Source organism: Porites lutea, chromosome 3 (genome assembly GCF_958299795.1).
Source record: "Porites lutea chromosome 3, jaPorLute2.1, whole genome shotgun sequence".
In the NCBI taxonomy this organism is placed as follows: Eukaryota; Metazoa; Cnidaria; class Anthozoa; order Scleractinia; family Poritidae; genus Porites; species Porites lutea.
In genome coordinates, this window is record NC_133203.1 from 45,708,432 (window position 1) to 45,731,506 (window position 23,075).

Genomic DNA, 23,075 nt, shown 5'->3' on the forward strand with positions numbered 1-23,075 from the left:
ATTTTTGTGAACTGTGATGAAAACAAGAAAATCTTTGCGTGTTGTTTCCCACTCCGCCTCTTCTCTCGTAGTCTACTGTCTGTAGTGCAATCTTAACGTTCTATATTTGCACGACTCAACCCAGTGCTACAAACGAAGGACAACGCTCGTCCAGCCGTAGTTCGTAGTCCGTAGTCTCCGTATCTTAAACTCCCTATTGGGTCGGTCGGATTGAAAAAAAAAAAAAAAAAAAAAACGTTCAAAAAAATCACAAGAAGTCTTGGAATAGGAGGCCCTGGTTGCCCAGTACGACGTTAAAGGTTAACACTCACATATTTGGATCAACAAAATACACAATATACCGTGAAAAATGTTCATGTTTTTGTTCCTGTTTTTCTCTACGCTGTTACTATGCTCATTTTTTAGATTAAAAGAGTTATTTCAAGTGAAAAATGGTTTAACTACGTCGTTACTTTTTTTTTTTTGAAAATGCTAAAAATTTGGATCGGTCGGACGACGCTAAACGGAGAAAAAAAAGAGGATGGCCTGAATGGATTAAATAAGTCATGTTTTTATTTCAACAGACCTCTTTATACCAATGGATGTGGCAATTGCAATAGAAAATTCAAGGACTACAACAAGCAGTGCCTTCAATGATGTCAAGACGTTCCTCAAAAGACTTATTCGTAGCATTTCTAGCTCGGAAAACAACATTCATTTCTCGCTACTTGAATACGGGAACAATGCTACAGTTCTGACAGATTTCCGAAAGTACAGAGACGAGCCATACTTGGAAAAGATCATAGACAACATACCAAAACGCAACGACTCTCAGAGAAGGGTAGACATTGCCTTAAACACGACCAAAGAAAAGATCTTTAGCTTAGAAGGAGGAATGAGGCAAGGTTATCCTCGTTTCCTTATATTCATTGCTTCGAACGACTCCACGTCCGCTTTTAGTCTCCACGAGGGAGCAGCAAAACGACTCAGAGACTTGGGTGTGACAATTGTCGCCATAGGAACCAATCGTAATATCCCTCGCTCATTTTTGGAAAAGTTAGCTGGTAATGGTAGTTTTGTTTACAAAGCTAATGAAGCAAATGAACTGAGTGAGGTATTAAGTGATCTCACCAACAAGATGTCTGCAGGTAAGAGGCTCTTTTACTTGCAGTTGAAATACAAATATACCGTTAGCCTGTGAACAAACAGAGAGCTGTTTACTGGTTAATATACCGTAAATTAGGAAAATCCAACTAGTGGTCTATTATCAATGCTGCGTTCTGATTGGTTGAGCTACTACTAGGCTATATGTTATAGCCCACTAGTAGCAAAAACCGCCCACTTTGAAAACCAAAAAAAAAAATGGCTGAATCGAGTTTTGCTAGCTAAAGTTGTTTTGTCTCGATATTTTTGACCATCTAGATGGATTTTACTAAAGCAATTATTCCTCTTACCCTCATGGCCTCTAAGTCAACAGCCCATTCGGGCTCAAGGAATAATTGTTAATAATGCAACAATACCGGGCGTCTATTTAATTTTAGGGGCCCATGCGGTGGCGTTTAATAGACAAGATCATAAGAGGCAGACAAAACTGATACAAAATGCGTTTGGCGAAAATCAAATCCATCCGTCTTTTGACCCTCTTTATCATTGCTAAGCACTTTGTGCAAGACGAAAATTGCTGGCATACTGAGCATAGTGATCAAGAATATCAAAGAGCGCTGGTTACTTTGAACCATTCTGTATTTTAACTATTCTTATATTTTTTAATTTTCTGGGCCCGCAGTAACTGGCTCACGCTGTTGCGGAATCCCTGCCACGTTTTCTTTGTTACTTCGTTTGATTACCTGATTGTATTTATATTATGTGGCGAAGCTAATAAAATAAAGAACGAGATGCAAGGTGCAATCCTCTGTTAATCAATCCATGAACTGCTTTGCCATTTCGTAGTATTTTGGAGTGATTTTTATAATAGAAAGGAGGCGTCGTTTATTACCCTGTTAATTTTGTATTAGACGCCTCTCTCTAGGAAGGGCGTTTATTAGATAATAGGCCGTTATCTATTAGATCATTTACGGTGTGGGTTTTAAGGTGACACGCAGCAAATTTGTGTTTTAACTGTTTGGACACATTTCCTAGATGTTGTTAGACTGAATGCCTGTATGACGATGGCAGCGAAAACGCCAAAAAAAGAGAAAGAAAATAGGTTCAAAGAGCAAAACACGAACTCTCCACATGCCTCACCGTTTTTATTTAATTCTTTGCTGTCAAGGCACGACCACGAAGTCAAAATTTCTAATTTTACGTTTTAAGGAGGGCGTGAAAGCAAGACAACGATTATCGTTTCTGACCAGTTTTTAAACCCGCTGCATACAGTCCTTTAGAATGCATCTTCAGAAATACCCCCCCCCCCCCCCAATATCTGACAAATCAAACGAAATGGAATAGTAGTGATGAAGTGTGAAACAGCGCGAATTCACTTTTAAGGTGGCGTTCTCTTTGCCGTCGCCGCCCTAGTTACTTAAGCTCTCTAAAGGTGATATTACACGTGACGATTTACAACGACGATTTTTAGCATCAATGGTGGAACAATGCTGTAACAATTCGAAACAATGCCGGACAATGTTACAAGCTCTGATGCATTGAAAAACGTCCTTGCGAATCGTCTCGTGTAACATGTTAGGTTCTTTAACTGTGACATTTTCTCCTAGAGAAACCTGGAAAGTGCCCAGCTTTTGACTTCATTGCAACCCCTGACCCGCTCTTGTGTGAGGCTATAAAACCTGACCCTAACAAGACAGTTCTTTGTGGACTCTCTGCTGAATCAAAACACGATTCTGACTGCCCTGGCGAGTCAAAATGCTGCTTGGATCCTCTTACGGGTTGTTTTCAAAAGTGCATATACCCAGTCAATGGTAATGATCTCTTTTCGTTTTCGGTTATGTTAGTTAGACGAAAAAAGAATCTTTTTATTTTTTCTTGTACTTCTTTGCCAGTAACTTCCTTAAATGTATTAAGGAGCAAGGATAAGCACAGTCGGTTAATGTGAGGTCTTCTGCGTGGGAAGTTTCAAGTTCGATTCCCAGTGTGCCCTAGTCATATCCTTGTGTTGACTTCTTTCTTTGTCGTGTAGCTTTAAGTAGCTTTAAATACCCGTATAGACCCGTAAAACAGAGCACTGATGGAGAGAGGGGGTAAATGAGCGCACCGTCGGCCTCAGGTTTGTCAGGTTAATAGTTTCGTGCTAAATACATTGACACTCGTATAAAGTGCATCTTTTTTATATCACTTGGAGATATCGTCAGATCAAGGAAGACAACGTGTTAAAGCAGGACTTATACGATTTGTTCGGAGGAGTTTTAAATGTAAAGTCTAATCTAATCCACATTCTATTAAAGAAGGGTGGTGGTTTAAATTATTTTCTTGGGAGATTGTATTTCTAGTTTTACCTATTTCACAGCCTTCCGTCACTGTCACCTACTGACACATTTCAACCACGTTTCTATTTCAGCTTGCAACAAAACCTTCGACTTGACAATAGTGATAGAGAATTCGGCTGAGATCGGTGAGTCAAATTTTGAGAAGATCAAAGCATTTTCTAAGCAATTTGTGAACGCCTTTGAAGTCACAGATGAAGGCACTCATGTGGCAATCATAAGCTATGGTACCAGACCTCTTGTCCATGTTCTCTTTGACTCGTTCAGCGGGCCTGCACTCACCAAGAGACTGATCACCGACGCAATCGACGAGATTGACTTTCAGAGTGATCGTCGTGTGTCACCAAGTCAAGCGCTTAATGAGGTGCTGAACACAGTTTATGCCGATGGTAATGGCGCCAGGAATGGTACAAATAAGGTGAAGACCCACATTTTTATATTTCATCCACTCTACAAATAATTACAACTTCTAGGCCTAGTTGTTTGAAGGCCGATTAGCGCTAACCCAAGGATTCTTTTTCTTTTTATCAAATGCATTTTCCCGGATAATTTTCTCTATTCTTTTTAGAGCATCCAATCATAAAATTAATTGTAGACAAAAAACAAAACTGAAATTACTTTTTAAGCTTTCATCTCTGAATTCAAATTTCGCACTAACCCTGGCTTATCTTCACCCTGCTTTGATCAACCCGGCCCTGTAGTAGCCTGTGCCACAGACGGAACTAAACTTCTGTTAAAGTCCGTCTGCGAACCAGCGCTGAAATCCTCTTTCTGGGACCCTCAGCTATGTACCATGATTTAAGTACACGCTATAAGAATAGCATGTTCAAAAAGCCATCGTCAATTTGCCAAACATGTTGAAGGGAAATTCGAAGCACATTTTTGGTAATTCGTTGAGTCTGTTTGGGTCCAACAACGAGAATATCGGCGCTGAAATTGAGGCATTCAAAAGCGCCTACTCGACACGATGTATTAGGATGCTTTCAATATAATGAAAGAAAACTATAATACAAAAGAAAAGGTAAATAGATAACTAAGACACGGTATTCTGAAAAAAAAGTAAAACAGAATAAACTCATTCGTCAACTGGTATTGTACTCTGCTGAGGTAATTGACCCAGAAATAGTCTTTTATATGTTATAGTTTCCTGCATGTAGCCTTCTTCCTGAAACATTTCAAAACATTTTTTTCTTGACGTAGAAGCGACTTGTGGAATTATTACTTTTTTTGGCCTTAAATGGGCTGTCACCCTATTTGCAATTGAAAAAGCTAGAACATGTCTCCCGCCTCAGTTGAAATTGGCAAATATAACGGTCGAGGTTTGTTAAGAACTGAAGACTATAGTAATGAAAGTGGAAATGATCTATGCAATTAAATTAACAACCTAAGAGGTTGAAAAAGAACCTGAAAAAAGTTAGGCTTGACCAGAAATAGAACTCTGATCTTTGCGATGACCGTACGCAAAGCTCCGCTGCTTTCCATTAAGCTGATCAAGCCATCTGGTCCCAGTTATTCATCATCAAAAGGTGGATAGTGCTATCCACCGGCTTAATCTCTATCCAGTAGAGAGCGCAGTTGCTTTCCTTAACACTTCTCCACTGGATAGTGATTTTTCCGGTGGATAGCGCTATCCAGCTTTTGAACAACTGGGGCCTGGAGAGCAGGCCATTGTGAGTTCGTAATATACCCGATAATGGTGATCTGTTTATAAAGATATGAAAGTGGAAATGATCCTCGCAGTTAAATAAACAACCTAAGGGGTCGGTTATATTACGAAATTGTTATCAATTGCCATTTGCACACCAGATTTGCCAAGAACCTTTGATAAAATGACTTTTCTCCTCAGACAGTCGTTCTCATAACAGAGGGAAAGTTTTTAGATCCAGTGGCTGCTCAAGAAGCCGCGCTACAAATTAAATCAAGGCCTGCGGATTTATTCATCGTGGCTATTGGTGAAGACCCGGATGTGAGCAGCCTCGTTAAAATGGCTTCGCCGCCCGTTGAGAACAATGTGTTTATGACAACCACGCCCAACGCTTTGCAAGCCCACTTGCGAGCACTCACGGATACAGTGTGTAAAGGAGGTAGGAGGGGGAGCCAATTTCTTCATATTCTGTGAATACCTAATGTCAGTGGTAAGACGCGTTGTTAAATTTAGGAAAATAACGAATCGCGTTTTCGGTGCCTTGCCTTTCTAACTCTGCCACGCGCATCCACTCTTTCGATTCCTTAGCATAAATACTGTAAATGGATTGTTTAAGTCGCAAGTCGCTCTTCTAATGCCTAATGAAAACCTTTTTGTGAACAGACTGGAGAGTTATGCTCTTAGAGTGTTATGATTCTCAGAAAACTTTCATCTGTTTACAGCAAGATTTCACTAAGCTAAATTGAGTTTAGCCATGCAGGCCTGGAACAATTTATTTATTATGCAGAGTCTTTAGTCATTAATTTGATTTTTCATTATTTTCCAGCTGAAAAGATCAAAACGGTAAGTGAAATGTCTGTCTTCTAATGTCATGGTTTACTACATTTGTTTTCGTATTAATTGGAGATGGCATATTGCCTCTCGAGTGATTCCGCAGAAAGGTAAGCCTATTATATTTGGTCTCCAGATTAAACCCTAGTTTAAAGTGGTGCACAAGGGTTAATTAAGGTTACACTTAGGCATTTTAAACGTATCCTACTATGACTGCTGTCGCCTTTATGACCTCACTGTCAGTTACAATTGGTAAAATAAAGCTGATTTTGTGTTGTTATGTGATTTGTTCGATGTGACCGAAACACAGTACACAGGTTAGTTGAAGACAAGGCACGATAACATTTATTTGGAATCTTCTACCAGCATGTACATCAACTTATTCCAAATGATTTAAAATTACAAAACAGCCAGCCGTCACTACTACGACAGGTTATAGAGAGATAATTAACACTTTTTCCTCGAGCCCGAATGGGCTATTGAATCAGAGGCCATGAGGGAAAGAGGAATAATTTTTTATTAAAATCCAACTAGTTGGTCAAAAAAATCGGGACAAAACAACTTTAGCTGACAAAACGCGATTCAGCTGCCATTGTTTTGGTTTTCAAAGCCGGCGCTTTTCGCTACTACTGGGCTATAACATATAGCGTTGTAGTAGCTCAACCAATCAGCATTAATAATAGACCACTAGTTGGATTTTACTAAAGAAACATACTAGACATACAGCACTTACCTTCTGTCTTCCTTCTCTTTTCATCATTTCTTTATACCCTTTCAATTTAACTATCTCCATGTCTTGAAACTCTTGCCTGCTTCCTTCATGTAACGTGCGGAAACGTGTCTTCTCAATTTTAAAAGGGCTCACTTACGCCATAGTTTCGCGTGTGTACAGCTAGAGAATAAGTTGTTGGTTTTTTGTTTTCATTACTAGGTAATTGGTCCAGTTGGCGACCCCGGAATTCCTGGCCCACCGGTAAATCCAATGTACCCTTGTTGTTTAGTAGACCCGTGGTATGTTAAGGACCTCTAATTCCCAAAAGGAAAACAAAAATACTTAATTAAACTGCCAATTTGTTTAGTGTGAACGTACTCACTGAGGACAGCATTTTTGCGCCTTCGATTCCGCGTGGTCATCCGAGGCACGCGAAAGTTCTTGTCGTTTGCAAACCGAGGCAGTACCTACGTTTCACATTTCTAAAGAGACCTTGAGCATTGTTCAGACCGCGGACTTAGATCGAACCCATAATTCCCGCTCTGCAGTCGAGCACATCTACCTACTGGCTCGGGGAAGAACATTGACAACTTGAAAACCTGAGAGAATTTACTAGGAAGTTACTCACATTTTTTCATTCCTTTTAGGGCCCAGTAGGACCCCTCGGACCTAGGGGAGAAAGAGGAGATGCGGGGGAGCCGGTAGGTATCGTAACTGGGAGCTGTTGATGGAAAGTTCGGATGATTAATGAAATGGATTCTGTGCTTTTTGCACTAATGAATTGAAGTACACCCCTAACTGAGTTATTTTGGAAACAATTGAACCTTTTTAACGAAGACAACAACCACTCACAAATTCGTTCTTATTTTAACTTTTTTAACGAAGACAACAACCAGTCACAAATTCGTTCTTATTTTATCTTTTTAGTAATCTCAGTAAATTCAGAATTTATCCAACCTTCTGAACTCGGTACGACATGACACCTTACAGCTCACGATGATGTGAATGATGTTCGTGATCGTCCAACAAGCCACGCCAACTGCTGTTTCCAATCTCGAAATCTTGTCGTTTCAATTTGCAGGGAGAGGCTGGTGAAACCGGACCTCCTGGGCCTCCCGGACCCCCGGGACTGCCGGGACCGCCTGTTAGATCGGAGAGGCGCCCCCGACGTTCTGTTGTAAGTATTTCCTGATTCTGGAGGACTGATCATTTGTAAACGATACCGGGCTCGAACACTGAGTTCATCATTGAACATTTCATATTGTGGATACCAAACCTTTTTTCGCCGTACGTAACTACAAAAAGGAACATGAATTCGATAATGCAATTAAGAAGACCGCATAGCGAAAGCGTTATTCTTTGCATTCTTGTGTTTACTTAATTTTTGTAGCAACGTTATGCAAAATCAACCCGTTTAACAATGTATTTCTTCGTTGACGCGTTTAAACGATCATTTGGCCATACTTAAATTGGATCAGGCTGACCGCTGTTATTCAAATAAGGAAAGCTACACTGTTAGATATCTGTAACTTGATATCATAAGTTAATGTCGCGCCAGATAAAATGTTTAGTCGCTGTCAGAAAGCGATGAGCTCGATGAGCCTTAAATGGGTAATAACTCTTCACTGTAAATTTTTCTACACTTTGCTGCCATTTTCTCGTGAAACGACTAAATTGAAGGTTTATGGTCAACGTGGACAAACGTTTGTTAAATTCTCTTCTTTTTCCCACAGATTCATTCACATATATTTTGGCTGCATTTTTTAAGGTTCAGAGAAAGGGACAGTAATTTGCACAAGAGCAAGAATTTCAGGCACACAAAATCAAGGCGACAGTTTGCACTGCCTTCGTTACCGACGCTCATCAATAGACCTTAAGACTCGACTTAAGATCAATAGACCTTTCGAGTATTCTATAAAAAGAGACGCCCCGAAAGCTTCATTTTTTGCTTGTTGTCACTAGAAAAGTTTTAAAACACGTTTATTGTTATTGCGGGAGGTCAAGCCCTCTTCGATCGCAGAATAGTGAAACTTCTAACATTTTGATACCTTGTTTCCGTCATTACGACAATAGGGAGCTTAAGCAACGACGACGGCGACGGCAACGGCAACGAGAACGGTAAAAAAGCAAAACAACAATTTTGCACGTGCATCACATTTTTTGTACATTTGGTTGGCGTCGGTGCACGCCTACAACGTGAAACTTCCTATTTCACGCATTGTGGAGGATGTAAACACAAGACAACTATTTTCTTTTTCTTTTCCTGAACTTCGATACAGTCCTTTAGGATTCAACTCTAGAAAAACTCGCCAGTATTTGCCGAATTGAACGAGATGGAATAAAGGTAAAAAGTCTGAAGCAGCGCGAATTTTCTTTTTAAGTAACTTTTTTGTAGCCGTCGCCGTCCTTGTTGCTTAAAAGCTCCCTTTCGTAGTACAATGACGACGGCTATTGCGTTTTCCCGCCAAATGACGCTGGTTCACGGGCGCGCACTACTCAGTATTGAGGGCATCTCGTTCTCAGAGCCGTCCTCGTCTCAGTTAGAATCTCAAGGAAATCTAGTATTAGCTCTTAAGAACCGTGTCCATTTTTCCTCTCAGAGAATTTTCAAGAGACCAATGTCTAGTATTCAGGATAGTCTATGGCGCATAACATCCTCTTCTTTTTCTTCTCTCTTAGAAGGGACCCAGTGAAAAAGGTCCTGATCCAGGTTCAGTTAATACTGCGGGCTCAGATGTACAACCTATACAGGTAAAACCTCTGACGTATTACATCTTAAAAAAGTTGATTTTAGTATTGTCTTGGCTTCGAGACGTGAACATTTTATTGTCATCTTCTCTTTCCCTAAAGCCTTTATCTCAACGATGATGTTTCATGTGGCAAATATTTATCCCGCAGTTCAAATATATCAAATTTCATATCCATTCAAAGAGAAAAGACGGCAATTTATTGTTGCTCGAAATATATGTAAGTTGTAACTGTTCATCAGTAGGATGGCTCCGTTAAATCCATACATATTCACTTTCATGTCTTCATCTTTTACAGCTATATTACGACCTTAAAAAGTTCACAAAATTCACTTTCACTCACTTAACCCCATTTAATTTTTTCAGTTTAAATATTGAATTTTTAAAAAACTTAATTTAATGACAGAAAAAATCAAAACGCATCTTTTAGAAAAACTGTTCGGAATTAATTGTTAATTATGCGAAAATACGTTTATTCATTTAACTCCGAATTCACTGTAATGCCCTCTCCGAAATCAAAATCAAGACCACTAGTACAAGTCTGCAGCTAAACTAAAAAAGGCCACTCAGTGGTATTGACGTTCATTACCGAATTTGTCTTCTTTTTTTCTATGTTATTTAGGGTCCTCCTGGAGAACCTGGTCCACCAGGACCACCCGGATTTCGAGTAAGTTTTACGCGGACCTCTTTTCAAGACGTTGTTAACTGCCGTTTTTTTTGCCTTAAGATACTTGCAGCATTTTTCGCAACATTTTCGGGAAAAAAATTTTATCCGTTTTCGATCATACTTTTTTTATATTTTATCAGGGACTTCCTGGTGTTCGTGGAAATAGAGGTCCAGTCGGAGCGAGAGGGGAGATGGTAAGTAGCAAAATATAACCTGCTAATAACTAATAACGAGTGAGGTTCATAACGCACCAACCGGTAGCAACCACTCTGCTTCTCATAGGCACACCGACAATAGATCGACACCACTGCATTGCGAATCATTTCTTGAGAAGAAATTCGATTCCGTTGGTCTTGAATATTATCTGTTAGGTGATTTGAATTTTAACCTGGCCTCTTTACAATATGATTTAAATACTCGTCGCATATGTGAAATTTCTGATTTATGTGGGTTTTACGACGGGGAACAAAAACAGGAGAGGTCTCGTTTTCTCCCTTTCCTCCACCCCCAGAGTCCCCCAGACATCTTGCTGGCAGGCTATCTTTCTTTTTTCGTTAATGTGTGGCCCGCGCACATCGCGCTTGGACCATAAATCAACGGGAAAGAACACGGTCCGTAACTAAAAGTATAGATCTCGAACTCGTTTAGCGCTAAACAGGTATTATATCTTTTGCAGGGCAATATTGGCTATCCAGGCCTCCCCGGATTAGAGGGAAAGCAAGGCATAGAGGTAAGTCTGAAGAAAGAAACTAAGGCATTTTAGAATTATTCAAGTAAGTTATTCGTTGTATGTTATACGTTTTTTTCTCGTTTGACAGTTTGAACAAGTCGCCTTTCTCATTTTCTTTGTCTTGTCATTTAGAAATTCAGAAGAAATCGCGTTTTTTTTTTAAATTTAACGTTTGTCAGTTAAACTTTTTTATCAGTTTTACTTAAATATTGCCTGTTCTCATGGAAACAAACTGCACACTAAAACAAGACAAGAAGGCCGGGTTGAGGGAATCATCCGCCCTTCCATTACCCTGGTTGCAAGAAACTTTTCATGGGCGATTTCTGGTTTTCATGGCTTGTCCTTCGGCCGACCTTGAAACTTCGCGCCGCGGGAAAGAAAAAACCTTTGATACCCAGGGTACTTTTCCATTTTACAGTACGATAAAGCGCGATAAAATTCAGTGCGCTGTAGTAACTAACAACGAAAAATAATGTGAATATCCTGAATATCTAACCAGCAAATTGCTCAAGGAAAGAAAAAAATATCTGTCGCGATAAAAGTTAACAGAGTCTTATTCCCTAGGAATGGCTTTATGTTTTCTGGAGGGCGGAAAACTGATCATCTTTCCGTTGCGTTTCAAATCATATCTTAATCTGATCATTTGATTAATAAAGCCCTGTTTTCTCACAGGGTTGGCCGGGAAAACAAGGCAATCCTGGTAGACCTGGCGATCCTGGTCCTAAGGTGAGTATTTTTTGTGATTGCTGATGTTATAGGCTTAGATTTACTCTAGAGGACATTTTTCCGGATTCGTCAATTTTTTCTGATTAATTAATTTTAGGATATTTGGATTCACAAGCGTTTACTCACATCAGTTCATCCGAGAACCCGGATTCAAAATCTTCGCACACGCGACCAAACTGGGGCGTTTTTATTTCGGATACACGCATCTAAGTTTAAGGGACTGTTTATATGATACCTGAATGACTTTCATTCGAGAATGAATGTCATTCCAGAGTGAAGTTCGTACTGCATTCAGATGATAAAATCGAACGGCACAGGCTAAGGCGCTCGCGTGGTTTTCGCGGCAGATCAGATAATCATGCGCAACTCACCCCAGACTACACGATTTGCGATTTTCAATCCGGAACGAAGTTCGTTTTCAGTTTACTTGACATCAGAGTGAAATTTCGTATCAGAGCGAGAATTTCATTTGGAATGAAAACAGGAATGACTTGTTCAGGAACGAAAGATCGTTTCGGTATCATGTAAACAAACACAGAATATAATATGGAGATGGAATGAACTCGTCCCAGAATGAAAGTCATTCCGGTATAATGTGAATAGCCCCTAAACGGCAAAATCCCCGTTGAAGGTTTACACGAGCAGATTTTGTGCAACAATTTGTCTTTGCAGTGCATACTCAAGAATTCTGTAGGTGACAAAGTTTCAGAAAAACCTGAGAGCCACTGTTTATGTGGCAAATAGTCATACCCCTAGAGTTTTCACGTACATGAAGAGCTCAATTTTGTCACGTAAGATTTCCACCCAAGATTTCCTCGTCTGTGCGGGATTTGAAAATAATGATATCAACGTGAGGTTAATTCTTATTATTCCCGTAACGTAATCAAACTCGTTTTATTGAATTCGTTTAAATCACGATTACTTGGATTTTCAGCCAAGTTTGCTAAGAAATCTTGAGAAAGGCCGATACATGCCGTTTTAGGTGATCTATGGCTAGTTCTGATCATTTTGTTTGCAATATAGGTTTTGCACTAAAAAAGTGAAAAATTATTTCGTTGATTAAAACGATCAGTACGATGGAGGAATGGAGGAGGAACATAAATTCATCAAGAAATTATCGCCCATATAGCTGTGGCTATCGCAGCTTTGTAGCGTGGCGGCGACTGGGCCGTTCAACGGGCAAGCGATCTAAAATCAAGATTCAAAAGAAAATAAACAAACTATACGAAACCACTCAGATATTCACGGACAGTCCACGGCTTCTGCAACAGAAACAAATACACTAGAACCCGATGTAGCGAAACCCTTTACAACATACACCTCAGTATGATGAAATAATTAGGCCAGCTGTAGTATAATTTTGTGAACAAGGACTTTGATACAACGCCATACCTCCGTTATAACATCTATATTTTTCCAGTGTTATGCCTGCTTGTTATATCAAGGCTCAAAGCACGAGTGCCCCGTTTTTATGCGTTATATGTGTGTTTTTGTAGGGACCAATTGGTGACGCGGGACATCAGGGACATCCGGGGCAACCGGGTCATCCTGGTGAGGAAGGTACGACCGGGCCGAGAGGAGAAAGGGGAGAGGAAGGAGTAACGGTGGGTTGAAAATGATGTCTTTACCTTGTTTCCACTTTTAAGTACTTAATTTTAGTGTAAGGAAGAAGAAATTGCCTGCGGTAATTTATTGTGGTCATCTTGCGCCGAAGCTCTCTCGGCGGTTAAATCTAAAATAGTCGATGCGAAAATATTTGATTAGTCATATGACCCTCTGCCCACCCCTACAGGTAAGCTAATGTAAAATGTCTCGTTTAGAATACAAGAATAGGAGAGGGGCGCGTAACGGTCTTTAAAGAAAATTAGGGGCTTTTCCATAATGAAATTTAAAACAAAAAGAGGTTTTGAATTGTAAACTATACATTGAAATTCTGTGGTTCTAATCGTTAGATTTCTCCGTTCTCAAGGGCGCACAGGGATTACAGGGAAACCCAGGAAAGAATGGCAAACTGGTAGGAAGAGTTTAAATTTGTTATACTATTTTGGTACACCTAACCTACTTGGCTTTGTTAAATGTAAATCAGTGCTGTTATACGTTCCTTGTTTCTTGTTTTGTTATCGTTTTTGGAGGATCAGAAGACTTCCCTGAGAATTAACTGGCACCTGTTGCTAGTCTACCTTGCCCTAAGTCTCTCTTTATATTGAAGAAGACGCCATTCGCTTGTTCACTTGAGGATTTGTTCGTGCTTTTTCAGGGTAAATCCGGTCCTGCTGGTCCCCTTGGAAGTTCTGGAACGATTGGTGCCCCTGTAAGTGAACTATTTCCTTCCGCAATCGAATTCACGTTCCCATGTCAAAGTGAAGACACTTCCAACTTCCGACGATAATTTGTTTTTAAAATTTCAGGAATTTTTTTTCTTCAAGCCAATGTCTTTTTTCTTGTCGCTTTTATACTTTTGTCACATTATTAATAGTTTTGGTACGGTATCCTTGTCGTTTTAAAGCGGTCATCGTAAAAGATACGCTCCATCTCTCCCTATGGCGTGTTATATTTGTAGTGAGCACTCGGATTTGTCCCCTTTTGTTTTCCTATAATCTGCTAGCCAGTCTAATTGTCTCATTTCGTGAAAAGCTCAAGTCAAGCTAATACTTTATGTAATCTGATTTGTTTTATTGCTCTAGGGTACACCCGGTGCTAAAGGAGTTGAAGGTTCTGAAGGTAACCAGGTTGGTAAACAGCTTGAAACTTTCAGATTTGATCTTAGCTCTAAGGTGAAATATTTACCAACATTGTTTCGTGGAAGCCATTAATTGCCTGAATTTCCTGTCCTCCGTTAATTTCTGATTAGCTCTTGTGAATTCATGGAGCTGTAGAAAAATTTTATGAATAGAGCTACTTAAGCCCTGCGTCTACTATTTATTTTAGTTAGACTACTTCTTTATAAGGGACGTATAAGCGCTGACATTGCGTGTCAATGTAAAACCTTTGAATTGATACAAAAATGCAAAGTCATATGTTTAAAAATTTAGTGCCATATTAACTGATACGAATTTTGTTCGTAGGGCACTCAAGGTCCTCCCGGAACTCCGGGTCCTCCCGGATTAGGCGGTCAAAAAGGAGAAAACGGAAAACCCGGCCTTGTGGGATACGCTGGTTACCAAGGTGACACTGGGGAAATGGGCCCCATGGGTCCAAAAGGATCAGCGGGCACTGATGGAGAGACCGGAACACCAGGACCGACCGGAGAAAAGGGTTCGCTCGTGAGTAAGATCATGGTTCTCCATTCCTTTCTCCTTTTGCTGTTTTTTGTTTTTTGTTTCTTTTTTTTCATGTATATTGCTACTTGTTAATTTCTTTAGAACTAGTTCCAGGTATGCGACATAAGCGCAAGGTGATGTGCAGTGATGAGCAAGAACTTAATGTACGTCAGTTGCACGACAGATTGTAAATGTGTTGTTTTGATTGGCTTGTGATTGTTTTGATTGGCTTGTGTTGTAAATGTGTTATTTTGATTGGACGGCGGCATTACAACCAAAAACATAAGGATATCCTCAAGAAAAAAGTACTTACTTTTGCTTTCCTTGGAATGGTTCTCTTTATGTCGATTTAATTCTTATGTTTGTGCTTTTACACTTAAGCCAGGTCAAGCGTACCCCCGAAGATTCCATTTATGAATTTATTATTCGAAAGTTGAATCCGTTGGTAGTTGTAGATTTCAGATTCATCACCGTATTCTTGCATGCGTAGTGAGCAGTGAATTCACATGCGAGGTAATTTATGAAATTTGTGCCAGCTCAGTTTTCTCGAATTCGATGTTGATGTCTTTGAAGCAATTTTGTCCATTCAAAAATATTTCAATCTGACTGAATACATTGAAGTAATCGTTAAAAAAAATACCAGCTCATTACGCATGTAGGAATGAATTTGATACTGATTGCGGCAGCGACTTCCTGATCCAACATTCGAATGATAAAATCTTGGGGGAAACGCTTGACCTGGCTTGACTGTAAATGCTTTTACCTGCGTAAGCAAGCCATTTGGCTTTGCTGGTGACACGTTTCCTGGCATCTTTTCATTTTTAAGGGTGACACTGGTCCGGTCGGAGAAATGGGCGCACGTGGAAAAGATGGTAACCTGGTAGGACTTCAACTGATTTTGTTATATTCTTAATAAACCGAAGCAAGGAATCAGTAACTCAATGAAATATGGTCACTGACAGAAGCTATCGTTGTCGTTATAGAAAATTGATTTTTCTCGGTCGTTATTGCCAAGTGGTCAAGGGATTATGTTTTCTGTGGCCGAACTGTAATTTTGAATGAACAGGGGAAAATGAATGTTCATGTTGAAAGTTTTATTTTTTTCGTATCAATTGATTTGATACTTGAAATAAGCACAGTAAAGAGATTCAGAGTAAGGGGGGAGGGGGGGGGGAGGTTGGCAATAAAAGTTCTTTTCGAGTAAACTAACGTGACAATATTACTGTTCCTTAACTTCCATTTTAATTTTCTTCTATCTAGGGTGGTAATGGTGTGATAGGCGCCCGTGGATTTCAAGGTTCCAGGGTATGCTTTGATTTTACTGCTATGAAATGAAATCAGCTATTCAAAGAACATTTTTCTCGCCGCACATTTAGATGGACACTTTAAAGCTTAAAACTTATCGTGTTCAGACATTTTTACAGATCAAGGCTGCTTTCCATTATGCCAAACTTCTCGAAAGGGTGTGATCAGATCATGACAACTGAAATTAGGAAATAATTATTTGCAAATTTCACAGATATGCCTTAGGAAAACGTCGCCAACTTTGTAATTTCAAGTCTGAAGTTATAATTTAACACAAACATTTTGCGCCAAAATTAAATAGTAATTTGTCACCTACGGTGCCATGTTCGAAGCATATTGAGATGCGTGCAGAGGTAATCCTCTTTGACCGGATCATTTCTAGTCCCTTTTCATTAAGACGTAATTCAAATTTCGGTGGAAATGTAAATAGAAATGTAAATATTTCAATAAAAATGAAAATAGAACACTTCGATCCAACAATATCGGTCCATGCATTGCTAGTTCTTCTGTTCTCTGACCTATCGGCCTGGTATAATGGAAAGTACCCCTTGTGTCTGATTCTTTTCTGCTTAACACTTTTCTTTCTTGGATCGACATTCCAGGCCTTTTTTCTCTTGACGCCCGTTCGTGCAAATCTTACTTTAATCAGTTTCTTAATGCGACCGTCACCACAACTCCACTTACGGTCAGAGCGAGACTTATATGACCCTCGACCACCAAACTGCCAGTCCAGAGTTCGGACCAGCAACGAAGAGATCACCAACATTTTAACTGTTAAGTAAACAATTTACCATATTGTGAGTGTATTTTTAATTGTTCTTTTAGGGGAACCCTGGAAATTCCGGGAAGAAAGGAGAATTAGGAGACAACGGAAAACCGGTAAAGAATCAGATTTTTAAGTTTTTCCTTAGAAATCAAAGAATATTCTCTTTTTTTATGTTAACCAGTGACCATTGTTAACTTTTCAGGGCGTAACTGGGATGCCAGGTCGGCCAGGTATTCCTGGACGTAGGGGAAAAAGGGTAAGAATTAGAATTACCGCTTGTGAAGGAAGTTCGATTCCTGTATCGTGCGGTCTGCATCATCATCATCATCATTTATTTGCCTTGTTTCAATGCAGTGCAGGTTTACAGCTACATTAGTTTTGACGAGGAGACCTCAAGAAACCACCAGGCTCACAAGAGTAGTTGATTTATATAATGGAGACTGGGTATATTTAAAACTCGCGTAGATATCCAATCCGTTTTCGGGCGTCAAGGATTACTGAATCTCTGCACTATTTTCAAACTACAGTAGAATTCAAAATCGACGAGCTTTTCTCAGTTATCCGTAGCTATTAAATGAAAGGAAATTCCTACAATGAAAATGCAAAAATATAAAGAAATTTGCGTAAAGGGCAAAAAGAAATGGGCAAAATCCCATCCCCTCTGATGTTTCTCCCATTCTAGTTTATAAAAAAAAAATTGTGATCGACGTTTCCCCTCGTTTTTCTCACTAAATCATGTAAAGAAAAAGATAGAATAAAGTTAATTGTATATCGTGCGCGTCAATGGATGGTTTTTAACTCTTGTTATTAACCTGATTGCAATAAACAGAAGCAAGATGAAAGACATGTGGGAAAGACTTTCAAGTTGTAATTGACTACCTCAATGAAGATTTCACAATAAACCTTGTCCTTTAGAAGCATTTACTCCTATATCATGAAAAACCATGTCACTCAATCTTATTTATTTCAGGGACCGTTCGGCGACACTGGAGCAGCAGGGGATGCAGGCATTGTGGGTCCTCGGGTCAGTAAAAGCACGTGGCGTGTTACCTCTACGCTGCAGTTAGCATGTCATTTCCACTCACGCGTTTGTTTGATTTGAATTCAGCCTTACATGAACCTTTTAATAATGGTTTCTAAGAGGCATTTTACGGAATTGTTTTTTTTGTTCCATTCATTTATCCTTAATGTGCGGGGACACTGCCATGCCCATTAAAAATCTTTCTATTGTTATCTACACAAACTAAAATATATTAGTTTCATCGATAGAATTGACCCGGAAGTTTAAGGGTACGATTCCTTTATAGGCATCTCCAGGGCCGCGAGGATACATGGGACCACCAGGAGAGCGAGGAGCAAAGGTCGGTTTTCTTTTGGAAGGGTGATCGTTTTGAGATCTTTTATATGCATACTTTTTGTTGTTGTTGTTGCGTTTTATGTATATTTTCTTTGTTTAGGGAGAGTCTGGGGTACCAGGACCGCAAGGAAACTCGGGACGGCAAGGTGATAGGGTACGCTCTCTTTGTGACTACGTGCGATATTAGGGTCTTAAGCAACGAGGACGACAATGGCAACGAGAACGGCAAAAAAGTAATAGGTTTAGATTGGCAAAACAACAAACCTGCACGTGCACGACGCTTTTTTGTACATTTCTTTGACGTCGTTACACGACTAATACGTGAAACGTCCTAGTTTCACGTTGTAGGGAGGACGTGAACGCAAGGCAACGATTTCTTTTTGTTTTTCTTAACTTAAATAAAGTCGTTTAGAATCAACTGCAGTAGAATTTCCCAACATAAAGCAAATTGTATAAAAAGGAACAAGAGTAATAAAGTTTGGAGCAGCGCGAACTCGCTTTCCAAGTGACGTTTTCTCTCCCGTTGCCGTCGTGATTGCTTGAGCTCCCTTTTGATTTAAGACAGGAATTGCAAATATACCCAGTGTTCTTATAGGTACACACGTTGAGTTTTGTTCGTTATGCTTTTGGAAATGGAAAAAACACACTATGTTCTCGATTTCTAATTTATTGGTTGGTTACACGACATCAAAATCTCTTCTACTAAAGTAAATTTTTTTTTCTCTAAAGATATATAATACCGCACATACATTATTTCACTTATCTATCAGAAAACCTGTCAATACGCACTATACCGGAATGTTTCAATTATGTCAAGAGATTCTCGCGTTAACTACAACTTGCGTGTCTCACTAATAGAGCTCTTGACAGATTTAATAGCACTAATTGAAAATGCGATAATAATCAAATACTACTGACAACAGTTTCCGACAATGCACTCCTATCCTATTGTTTATTGTTTTTTTTTTTTGTGAGCAAATTGACACTCAGAAAAACTTATACTGCCTTATATAATCTTAGGGAGATGATGGTGATTATGGACCCTATGGAGATACCGGTAAACAGGTATTGTAATTATTTTCATATGATAACGGACGTAGAGAAGTTTGCTAGCCCATATTTGTTGTATTAGAAGTTTACTTTGCTGCCCACAAACTCTATACAATCCCTTTTTTTTACTTAAGTTACCTTAGAGCTCATGTCTCACCTGGGAATCCTAAATACTTGGCTATATTTGGAAGAAAGATTGTCAGTGACGTATTACAATAATTTTTGTACATTTAAAATATTTCTGCCCTAATAGCGAGTTGCGAGTTCTAGATGCTGCGTTCAGACGAATAAAGTAGCCCAACATGGAGACGATTTTTTGTCGTTTTCACCTAACTGTTATATTCTTCTGTTCAGGGTTTACGTGGCATAACAGGGCCAGCTGGCCGACCTGGATCGCCTGGCTTACACGTAAGAGTGATGAAATTAACCAATCCACTGCAGTTTTCTATTGTCTCTGCTCTTATGGGACACACGAATGACGCCTAAATGTTAAAAACTTAAGTAGAAAGTTGTGGACATTTTGACGACAGTACTTATAACCCTGTAAGAGTCTAGATAATGGTAAGGTTTGATTGATTTGTTTCTTACAATAACATTGAAAATTTCCCTTTCCTGCGAAAAAACTGGACGTGTGAGACAGAGAAAGACAGATTGCGCCATAATTACCTCATTTCGTCAGTCTTTACTCTCGCAAACAACTCCATCGACAAATGAGTCGTCGCTTTGTTATTAAAACTACTGGATATGATACCAAAGCGCTCTTAAAGGTGGAAACGTAATTTTTTTGGCAGTTTTATCACCTTTTTGTTTGAACATCTCGTTTGGGTTATTCTGTTTGCGAGACATTTGTCTGCCGTTAATTCCTTTCCTTTTTTTGACAGGGTGAACAAGGGGATTCTGGTACACTTGGTGTGGATGGTCCACCGGTAAATACTGACGTCTTCTAGGAACCGATACGAAATCAATCTTGTCGTTTATTTGTCCACCTTGCAACTACTTGAATCCTTTGGAAGATAGGAAATACTGCCGATGAAGCAACAGTAAAAAATTCACTATATAACTTTTAGATGGACCCCTGCTAATAAAATTCCCTTAAAAGTATTTCTGCGGATGTTCATTCTTTTTTATACAGTCCTTTGGATGTTAGGCCTCTCGTTGTGGGGTGGGTGAAACATTTGCGAGAGAAATATTTTACTCTTCCGCTTTCCCTTTCAGTAATTTTCTTTCTGAAAATAGGGCGCCCCTGGTAACCCAGGAATTTCTGGTCCTATTGGAGTGAAAGGAGAACAGGTATGTATCAACTGCTGACAAACTGGTTTGCCTTTTAACGAACTAATAACGTGCGCGATTTTAAACATTACTACATTCTCTTTCAGGGAAGAGCTGGTGAGCCTGGACAACAGGGAGAGGAAGGACCTGAAGGACCAAAGGTAGGCCGAGCAAGTTACCTGTTTTTCGTTGTACGTGAAATAGCTGTAGTTAATGCACTTCGTTACTTTGTAGGGTGATCTTGGACAGACTGGATCAATAGGAGCACCTGGTCATGCTGGCCAACAGGTAAAAGGAACTTTTCTGTACCAGTCTTTGATTAGGGAGCTCTACACGTCTCATCGCAATGGGCGACGAGTAATGCAAGAGAAAGACAGCACCGCTATTGCTAGTGTGACTTTTTACGCTAAACATCTTCGTCAGTACTATAGCAAGGTTTTGTCTTGTTTTAATGTTGTGCAAACTACAATTTTGGACGGAATAAGCACATTTTTCATTTAACTTGAACTAAAACGGAATTTTTTTGGTATAATGCTCTATTGCCCCTACAGGGATCAGGTGGAGAGCTGGGTGAAGCAGGTGCCATTGGGCCACCTGGCGACTTGGTGAGCGTTGTGATGCTTGTTGGTTTTTGTTTTGAAACACAGTACTAGTATGTAATCATTTAATCAGTTCCAGAAACAATTTTGTGTCATTTTGGTCTTTTTGCTAAGGGAATGCCAGGATCCCATGGTGCAAAAGGACAAGCCGGTAGTCCCGGAGTTAAAGGTTCAATTGGTGATGACGGACTAAATGGTGTTCCGGGAAACAGGGTACATCCATTTTCTCTCTTTAAAATTGCCTGCTACGCTTTTATTGTTAAATACTTTACTGAACGTCCCTTAAAGACGAATCATACTTTGTGAGGCTAGCCTTGAAATTATGCATTGTATCCTCCTACACTTTTTCTGAGTATTTCTTTTTCTAAATATGCTTTAGGGTTCGGTGGGAAAAAGTGGCAACAAAGGTGTGGGTGGAATAAAGGTATGTCGTACTTTATCATGGTTTGGTTTTATTTTGACACCCTAACATCAAAGCTGTTAACCTTTAAGACATAAACAAAACTTTCGCTATCTTTTAAGGGTGCGCCTGGGGTATCTGGTGAACGTGGGGACCAAGGAAAACCTGGAAGAACAGTAAGTCTATGAAGCTCTGATGGCGAAAGGTTTACAGGTAGCACTCAAATGTTGTTGGGTGCTTTGCATCTTGCCAAACAGAATGGAACGCTAGCTTCGGTCTGGAAGAGAATTTTTAGGAAGAAATGGTGGGGAGCTTAAGCAACGACGACGGCGACGGCAAGGAGAACGGCAAAAAAGCAATAGGTGTAGATTGGCAAAACAACAACGTTGCACGTGCATTACGCTTATTTGTACATTTCTTTGCCGTCACTGCACGACTACAAAGTGAAAGTGCCAAAATTCACGTTCTGTCGAGGACGGGAACACAAGCCAACCCTTTTCTTTTTCTTTTCCTGAACTTTGATACAGTCCTTTAGAATTCAACTCAAAAAATTTCCAACGTTTGACAAATCAAACCAGATGGAATAAGCGCGATAAAGTTTGAAGCAGCGCGAATTCACTCTTTAGGTGACGTTTTCGTTTTCGTCTTCGCCGTCGTTGTTGCTTAGGCTCCCTGGTTTCTCTCCCGAGGTGGTCGTCAGTGATCGGTCAGACCAAAACATGCTGTGCCTTTTTCAAAACTTCTAGTTTCCAATTTTTTTTCTCTGGGAACACTGCGTGAAAATGAAAATATTCGGAGATGTTCGAGTTTAGAATACGTGATCATGACTCCCTAGAATCCTGAGGTATTCAAGGCGCACACCTCACGTGAAGTATGCTGAAGTATTCAGCTCGAAAACACCCGAATATCCTTTGTTGAGTGTCATTCGTAGATTTCCCAAAACGCATACTTCAACAAATTTCATCGGCCAGTTATTGATGGTAACAATTTGTCCGTTATGATGAAAAAGATTGAAAACTTGAAAGATTGAAAACCGTTTTTAATATTATTTGATGTGGGTGGTTTCAAGAGTCTTGAAACGGTCCTTTATTTATTTCTGGGGAGAAATCATCTTCCTAGGGTTTTTAAAAGTTTCTTGAGTGTTCATATTAAATTGCAAGAAGTTTAACATGGCACACCGAGATCGGCAAATAATTATGTTAAATATTTGCATTTAAAATTCTTTTAGATGCAGTGACATAAATTGATTTGAAGCTAGTCCATGTTATAATTATATAACATCCATACAAAAAAAATGAAAACAAACGGAACACTCTGTCAACTCCCCGACCTACGTGGTGGCGCAACTCACCAATTTCGCAAAGCTGGAGCGCGAAATGCCCCTGGGTCAGCTGCATGGGAGGACTCGCACCGGCCCCAAAGCCTTGAACGCTGCCGCGCATTTGATGAGAACCTTTTTAATATCTTTGACTGACTTACTAGAAGAGGGTTGAAACTGTCTGTATATATATGACAAATTGGTATTCTCAACCATTGTGGTACTCTGAAAACGGAATTGCGCATGCCCAGATTGCTTTCCTTTACATAATTTTTTT

General features: G+C 39.7%; 1 protein-coding gene across 1 annotated transcript in view; it reads left to right on the top strand.

Annotated features, from left to right (window-relative positions):
• Positions 1–23,075, top strand: part of LOC140931255 (uncharacterized) — a 76,406-nt gene that overhangs the window by 8,774 nt on the left and 44,557 nt on the right. Inside the window, exons 7-41 of the mRNA XM_073381024.1 lie at positions 564–1,127; positions 2,691–2,894; positions 3,491–3,834; positions 5,263–5,500; positions 5,888–5,904; positions 6,824–6,865; positions 7,252–7,305; positions 7,686–7,781; positions 9,284–9,355; positions 9,974–10,018; positions 10,159–10,212; positions 10,695–10,748; positions 11,421–11,474; positions 12,971–13,078; positions 13,444–13,488; positions 13,732–13,785; positions 14,159–14,203; positions 14,540–14,737; positions 15,561–15,614; positions 15,995–16,039; positions 16,865–16,918; positions 17,008–17,061; positions 17,776–17,829; positions 18,113–18,166; positions 18,263–18,316; positions 19,183–19,227; positions 19,567–19,620; positions 20,094–20,138; positions 20,449–20,502; positions 20,589–20,642; positions 20,716–20,769; positions 21,033–21,086; positions 21,195–21,293; positions 21,460–21,504; positions 21,603–21,656. Of these exons, the coding sequence (XP_073237125.1) occupies positions 564–1,127; positions 2,691–2,894; positions 3,491–3,834; positions 5,263–5,500; positions 5,888–5,904; positions 6,824–6,865; positions 7,252–7,305; positions 7,686–7,781; positions 9,284–9,355; positions 9,974–10,018; positions 10,159–10,212; positions 10,695–10,748; positions 11,421–11,474; positions 12,971–13,078; positions 13,444–13,488; positions 13,732–13,785; positions 14,159–14,203; positions 14,540–14,737; positions 15,561–15,614; positions 15,995–16,039; positions 16,865–16,918; positions 17,008–17,061; positions 17,776–17,829; positions 18,113–18,166; positions 18,263–18,316; positions 19,183–19,227; positions 19,567–19,620; positions 20,094–20,138; positions 20,449–20,502; positions 20,589–20,642; positions 20,716–20,769; positions 21,033–21,086; positions 21,195–21,293; positions 21,460–21,504; positions 21,603–21,656 (3,215 nt within the window). The remainder of the gene's footprint in view (positions 1–563; positions 1,128–2,690; positions 2,895–3,490; positions 3,835–5,262; positions 5,501–5,887; positions 5,905–6,823; positions 6,866–7,251; positions 7,306–7,685; positions 7,782–9,283; positions 9,356–9,973; positions 10,019–10,158; positions 10,213–10,694; positions 10,749–11,420; positions 11,475–12,970; positions 13,079–13,443; positions 13,489–13,731; positions 13,786–14,158; positions 14,204–14,539; positions 14,738–15,560; positions 15,615–15,994; positions 16,040–16,864; positions 16,919–17,007; positions 17,062–17,775; positions 17,830–18,112; positions 18,167–18,262; positions 18,317–19,182; positions 19,228–19,566; positions 19,621–20,093; positions 20,139–20,448; positions 20,503–20,588; positions 20,643–20,715; positions 20,770–21,032; positions 21,087–21,194; positions 21,294–21,459; positions 21,505–21,602; positions 21,657–23,075) is intronic.